This window comes from Prionailurus viverrinus, chromosome D1 (assembly GCF_022837055.1).
Source record: "Prionailurus viverrinus isolate Anna chromosome D1, UM_Priviv_1.0, whole genome shotgun sequence".
NCBI lineage: Eukaryota > Metazoa > Chordata > Mammalia > Carnivora > Felidae > Prionailurus > Prionailurus viverrinus.
Window position 1 is genome coordinate 63,191,110 of NC_062570.1, and position 7,810 is coordinate 63,198,919.

General features: G+C 39.8%; 1 protein-coding gene across 1 annotated transcript; it reads left to right on the forward strand.

Moving 5' to 3' along the window:
• Positions 1 to 5,221: 5,221 nt before the first annotated feature.
• LOC125146526 (olfactory receptor 56B4-like) lies at positions 5,222 to 6,185 on the forward strand. The gene is given in 3 exon segments (XM_047823246.1): positions 5,222 to 5,384; positions 5,387 to 5,938; positions 5,941 to 6,185. Coding segments are annotated over 3 exon segments (960 nt in total).
• The last annotated feature ends 1,625 nt before the right edge of the window (positions 6,186 to 7,810 follow it).

The following is a 7,810-nucleotide window of genomic DNA, read 5'->3' on the forward strand; positions in this document are numbered from 1 at the left end:
TAATCTAATCAAAAAATCAACAAGGTGGGGCACCTGGGTGGCTCAGTCGGTTAAGTGTCCGACTTCAGCTCAGGTCGCGATCTTGCGGTCCGTGAGTTCGAGCCCTGCGTCAGGCTCTGGGCTGATGGCTCAGAGCCTGGAGCCTGCTTCCAATTATGTGTCTCCCTCTCTCTCTGCCCCTCCCCCATTATGCTCTGTCTCTCTCTGTCCCCAAAATAAATAAACATTAAAAAAAATCAACAAGGAAACAATGGCTTTCAATGACACATTGGACCAGATGGACTTAACAGATATATTCAGAACATTTCATCCTAAAGCAACAGAATATACATTGTTCTCAAGTGCACATGGAAAGTTCTCCAGAATAGACCATATACTGGGACACAAATCATCCCTAAGTAAGTACAAAAAGATCGAGATCATACCGTGCATATTCTCAGACCACAACGCTATGAAACTCGAAATCAACCACAAGAAAAAATTTGGAAAGGTAACAAATACTTGGAGACTGAAGAACATCCTACTAAAGAACAAATGGGCTTACCAAGAAGTTAAAGAGGAAATTCAAGAGTATATGGCAGCCAATGAAAATGATAACACCACAACCAAAACCTCTGGGACGCAGCAAAGGCAGGCATAAGAGGACAGTATATAGCATTGCAGGCCTTCCTAAAGAAGGAAGAAAGGTCTCAGATACACAACCTAACCTTACACCTTAAGGAGCTGGAAAAAGATCAGCAAATAAAACCCCAAACCAGCAGAAGACAGGAAACAATAAAGATTAGAGCAGAAATCAATCCTATCGAAACCAAAGAAACAGAACAGATCAATGAAACCAGAAGCTGGTTCTTTGAAAGAATTAACAAAATTGATAAATCACTAACCGCTTTGATCAAGAAGAAAAAGGAAAGGACCTAAATGAATAAAATCAAGAATGAAAGAGGAGAGATCACAACCAACACTACAGAAATAAAAACAATAATAAGAGAATATTATGAGCAATTATATGCCCATAACATGGGTAATCTGGAAGAAATGGACAAATTCCTAGAAACATATACACTACCAAAACTGAAACAGAAAGAAATAGAAAATTTGAACAGACCCATAACCAGTAAGGAAATCGAAATGATAATCAAAATTCTGCCAAAAAAGAAGAGTCCAGGGCAAAAAGGCTTTCCAGGGGAATTCTACCAAACATTTAAGGAAGAGTTAACACCTATTCTCTTGACACTGTTCCAAAAAATAGAAATGGAAGGAAAACTTCCAAACTCTTCCTAGGAAGCCAGCATTACCTTGATTCCAAAACCAGAGACCCCACTAAAAAGGGGAAATATAGATCAATTTCCCTGATGAACATGGTTGCAAAAATCCTCAATAAGATATTAGCCAACCAGATCCAACAATACATTAAAAAAATTATTCACCATGTCCAAGTGGGATTTATACCTGGGATGCAGGGCTGGTTCAATATCCACAAAACAATTAACGTGATTCATCACATCAGTAAAAGAAAGGACAAGAGGGCCACCTGGGTGGCACAGTCGGTTAAGCGTCTGACTTCAGCCAGGTCACGATCTCGCGGTCCAGGAGTTCGAGCCCTGCGTCGGGCTCTGGGCTGATGGCTCAGAGCCTGGAGCCTGTTTCTGATTCTGTGTCTCCCTCTCTCTCTGCCCCTCCCCCGTTCATGCTCTGTCTCTCTCTGTCCCAAAAATAAATAAACGTTGAAAAAAAATTAAAACAAAAAAAAAAAGAAAGGACAAGAACCATATGATCCTTTCAATAGATGCAGAGAAAGCATTTGACAAAATACAGCATCCTTTCTTGATAAAAACCCTCAAGAAAGTAGGGATAAAAGGATCATACCTCGAGAATAAAGCCATATAAAGCGACCCAATGCTAACATCATCCTCAATGGGGAAAAACGGACAGCTTTCCCCCTAAGATCAGGAACAAGACAGGGACGTCCACTCTTGCCACTGTTATTCAACATAGTATTGGAAGTCTTAGCCTCTGCAATCAGACAACACAAAGAAATAAAAGACATCCAAATTGGCCACAAGGAGGTCAAACTTTCACTCTTCGCAGATGGCATGGTACTCTGTACGGAAAACCCAAAAGATTCCACCAAAAAACTGCTAGAATTGATTCATGAATTCAGCAAAGTTGCAGGATATAAAATTAATGCACAGAAATCGGTTGCATTCCTATTCACCAAAAATGAAGCGACAGAAAGAGAATCAAGGAATCAATCCCATTTACAGTTGCACCAAAAACCATAAAATACCTAGGAATAAATCTAACCAAAGAGGTGAAAAATCTATACACGGAAAACTACAGAAAGCTTATGAAAGACAATGAAGAAGACACAAAAAAATGGAAAAAGATTCCATGCTCCTGCATAGGAAGAATAAATATTGTGAAAATGTCAATACTACCCAAAGCAATTTTCATATTCAATGCAATCCCTATCAAAGTAACACCAGCATTCTTCACAGAGCTAGAACAAATAATCCTAAAATTTTTATGGAACCAGAAAAGACCCTGAATAGCCAAAGTAATCTTGAAAAAGAAAACCAAAGCAGGAGGCATCACAATCCCAGACTTCAAGCTATACTACAAAGCTGTAATCATCAATACAGTATGGTACTGGCACAAGAACAGACACTCAGATCAATGGAACAGAATAGAGAACCCAGAAATGGACCCACAAACGTATGGCCAACTAATCTTTGACAAAGCAGGAAGGAATATCCAATGGAATAAAAACAGTGTCTTCAGCAAGTGGTGCTGGGAAAACTGGACAGCGACATGCAGAAGAATGAACCTGGACCACTTTCTTACATCATACACAAAAATGAACTCAAAATGGATGAAAGACCTCAATGTAAGACAGGAAGCCATCAAAATCCTTGAGGAGAAAGCAGGCAAAAACCTCTTTGAACTTGGCTGCAGCAATTTCTTACTCAACATGTCTCTGGAGGCAAGGGAAACCAAAGCAAAAATGAACTACTGGGAACTCATCAAAATAAAAAGCTTCTGCACAGCCTGTCAGGCAACTGACAGAATGGGAGAAGATATTTGCAAATGATATATCAGGTAAAGGGTTAGTATCCAAAATCTATAAAGAACTTACCAAACTCAACACCCAAAAAATAAATAATCCAGTGAAGAAATGGGCAAAAGACATGAACAGACACTTCTCCAAAGAAGCCATCCAGATAGCCAACTGACACATGAAAAAATGCTCCACATCACTCATTATCAGGGAAATACAAATCAAAACCACAATAAGATACCACCTTACACCTGTCAGAATGGCTAACACTAACAACTCAGGCAACAACAGATGTTGGCGAGGATGCAGAGAAAGAGGATCTCTTTTGCACTGTTGGTGGGAATGCAAGCTGGTGCAGCCACTCTGGAAAACAGTATGGAGGTTCCTCAAAAAACTAAAAATAGAACTACCCTACGACCCATCAGTTGCACTACTAGGCATTTATCCACAGGATATAGGTGTGCTGTTTCGAAGGGACACATGCACCCCCATGTTTATAGCAGCACTATCAACAATAGCCAAAGTATGGAAAGAGCCCAAATGTCCATCGATGGATGAATTGATAAAGAAGATGTGGTATATATATACAATGGAGTATTACTCGGCAATCAAAAAGAATGAAATCTTGCCATTGGCAACTACGTGGATGGAACTGAAGGGTATTATGCTAAGTGAAATTAGTCAGAGAAAGACAAAAATCATATGACTTCACTCATATGAGGACTTTAAGAGACAAAACAGATGAACATAAGGGAAGGGAAACAAAAATAATACAAAAACAGGGAGGGGAACAAAACAGAAGAGACTCATAAATATGGAGAACAAACAGGGTTGCTGGAGGGGTTGTGGGAGAGGAGGTATGGGCTAAATGGGTAAGGGGAATTAAGAAATCTACTCCTGAAATCATTGCTTCGCTATATACTAATTTGGATGTAAATTTTAAAAAATAAAGTTAAAACAAAAAAAAAGAAAGACAATTTGGCAATATCAATCAAAATCTTTCTTTTTCCATTTCACTCTGCAATTCATTCTTAGAAATTATCCTATAAACTTATGCATAAAGATATATGAACAAGTACATTTAGTACATGTTTTTTACAGTAGCAAAATACTAGAAACAAATTGAATGTCAGAAGTTCTTATTAAATTATCAGATATCCATGTGGTAGAATATCATTCACTTAGCAATGTGGCATATCTAGTTTGTGATAGGGAACAGTCTCGAAGATAATTAAGTTAAGAAAGAAAAGGAAAGGAAACAAAGGATAAAGGATATGATTAGTATGCTAACATTTGCTTTTGTCTTTTATGAGAAAACATATACATATATTCTTGTTCATGCAAAAACTATCTCTGGAAGGATTCCTAAGCAACTGGGTTACTGGCTGCCTCTGGTGAAAAGGAAGAAATTTGGGAGTCCTAAGCACAGAAGTCTTAGTAACCATTGTTTATATTTTTTTAATTTTATTTGAATTTGAACAATCTACATGTATGACAGTTAAAATCAAAATATTACTAAAAAGAGTATTTTAAGATGTTCTTTGTATGTATCACTTTTGTATCATTTAAAAAATCCTACTCAAAGGAAACAATCTGAAAAGTAAAATAGTGGTGAGTAAATTATGAACAGCCAAATACAGATATATAAGATTCCATATTGCTTTTAATGATCTGGAAAATTTTGGTTTATTTATTTATCCATGTCATAATTTTTTACTGAGTTCCTATTTTATGTCCTAGAACACACTACTGAAACACAAAGGCAGGATACAACATTATTTCCATATAATTATGTAAACTGGAAATACAAATATAATTATAAAATGGAAATAATGGAAATAAATCAAATATTAGTATTTGTTATCTGTTAGCAATAATATTATTCTTGATACATATGTATTTGAACATACTTATTAGAAACACGAGTGGTAATAATAAATGGCTAATTCAAACTTTACCTTTAGAATAAATTTTGACTTGTTTTAGTGCTCCTCTGTGTAATATTTCCAGGAGCCAAAAAAGGTGGAGGGTTATGCACACATAAAAGAAACTGGATCATTTGGGGGGAGTCTCTATTATCAGGACCCTGAGCTAAATTCTCAAATGCAATCTTCCTGCCATTTCAGTTTTATGGACAGACACTGCAAATGGGGCACCTGTGCTATGGATACTCCCACCAGTGTTACCAACAGTTCCAGCCTCCAGATTTCCCACTTCACCTTGATGGGGCTCCCAGGCATTCATGGGTGGCAGCACTGGCTCTCCCTGCCCATGGCTCTGCTCTACTTCTTAGCTCTTTGTGCTAATCTCCTCATCATGATCACCATCCACATGAGGCCACGCTGCATGTGCCTATGTACCATTTTCTGGGCATACTGGTTGTTGTGGACATGGGCCTGGCCACCACCATCATGCCCAAGATCCTGGCTACCTTCTGGTTTGATGCCAAGGCCATCAGCCTCCCTGAGTGTTTTGCTCAGATCTATGCCATCCACTGTTTCTTCTTCGTGGAATCTGGTATCTTCCTCTGCATGGCATTGGACAGATATATAGCCATCTGTCACCCCCTTCGATACCTGTCTATACTCACTGACACTTTTGTGGTCAAAGCCACAGGATTCATGGTGCTCAGGAATGGACTGTTTACTATCCCAGTTCCAATACTGTCTGCCCAGAGACACTATTGCTCCAAGAATGAAATTGACCACTGCCTGTGCTCTAATTTGGGGGTCACCAGTCTAGCCTGTAATGACATCACTGTGAACAAATTTTACCAACTGATCTTAGCATGGATCCTGATTGGGAGTGATATGGCTCTGGTTTTTTCTTCCTACGTGTTAATCCTTCACTCTGTGCTGAGGTTGAACTCACCAGAAGCAATATCAAAGCTCTGGGGACCTGTAGCTCCCACCTCATTCTCATCCTCTTCTTCTATACAGGTATCACTGTGCTGTCTGTCACATACCGTGCAGAGAAAAATATGCCCCTAATCCCTGTGCTCCTTAATGTACTGCACAATGTCATCCCCCCTGCACTCAATCCCATGGTTTATGCACTCAGGATGGAAGAGCTCAGACTGGGCTTCCAGAGACTGCTTGGACTGAGTGAAGATATGTCCACTAAGTAACTCCAGCTTTAGAAGGCCACTAAGGTGTGAAGAAAGGATAGAGGTTTTAGCTGTTGATAGACCTGGGTTGTGATGTGCCTTTATCTCTCACTAGGAAAAAAGTAGCCAATAAAATCATGAAAACTGTCAGTCTCACAGATCAAAATATACATATGAAAATCACAATGAAATTTCCTTTTACTAGAAAATAAGTAAGAACAGAAAAGTGAAATGTTGCTGACCACTGATGCAATTCTGAGATTGATACTCATACACAGCTGGTAGGACTGTAAATTGGCCCAAATGTACCAAAAAGCAATTTGACAAAATTTACTGGAGTGTTTGTAAATGTTAATATTCTTTCATCTAGTAATTCTATTTTTAGAAAAATATCTAGGGGCGCCTGGGTGGCGCAGTCGGTTAGGCGTCCAACTTCAGCCAGGTCACGATCTCGCGGTCCGGGAGTTCGAGCCCCGCGTCAGGCTCTGGGCTGATGGCTCAGAGCCTGGAGCCTGTTTCCGATTCTGTGTCTCCCTCTCTCTCTGCCCCTCCCCCGTTCATGCTCTGTCTCTCTCTGTCCCAAAAATAAATAAAAAAAAAAAAAGAAAAGAAAAAGAAAAATATCTAAAAGAAATATTCTAAATGGGGCACCTGGGTTGCTCAGTCAGTTGAGCATCCAACTGTTGATTTCGTCTCAGGTCATGATCCCAGGGTCATTGAATCGAGCCTTGCATCAGGCTCTGCACTGCGCATGGAGCCTGCTTGAGATTCTTTCTCTCTCTCCCTCTGCCCCTCTCCCCATCTCATGCTCTCTCACTCTGTCTCTTTATCTAAAATAAATTAAAAAATAGTCTAAATGTAAGCAAAAATGTATTCATAAAAAAGTTATTGTTAATAGTAGTAAAAAATGAAGACTTTAAAACTGTTTATGTGGGTCGCCTGGGTGGCGCAGTCAGTTAAGCGTCCGACTTCAGCCAGGTCACGATCTCGCGGTCCGTGAGTTCGAGCCCCACGTCAGGCTCTGGGCTGATGGCTCAGAGCCTGGAGCCTGTTTCCGATTCTGTGTCTCCCTCTCTCTCTGCCCCTCCCCGGTTCATGCTCTGTCTCTCTCTGTCTCAAAAATAAATAAAAAACGTTGAAAAAAAAAAACTATGCGAATTTACTCTAACTTGTACATATTTGTTTTTCATGTCATTTTCATAATAAGAAAAAGAAAATAAATGTTTATTCTAAAAAGACAGAGAAGGGGCGCCTGGGTGGCTTAGTCGGTTAAGTGTCTGACTTCAGCTCAGGTCACGATCTCGCGGTCTGTGAGTTCGAGCCCCCTGAAGGGCTCTGGGCTGATGGCTCGGAGCCTGGAGCCTGCTTCTGATTCTGTGTCTCCCTCTCTCTCTGCCCTCCCCCATTCATGCTCTATCTCTCTCTGTCTCAAAAATAAATAAACGTTAAAATTTTTTTTAATGAAATTTATTGACAAATTGGTTTCCATACAACACCCAGTGCTCATCCCAAAAGGTGCCCTCCTCAATACCCATCACCCACCCTCCCCTCCCTCCCACCCCCCATCAACCCTCAGTTTGTTCTCAGTTTTTAACAGTCTCTTATGCTTTGGCTCTCTCCCATTCTAACCTCTTTTTTTTTTTCCT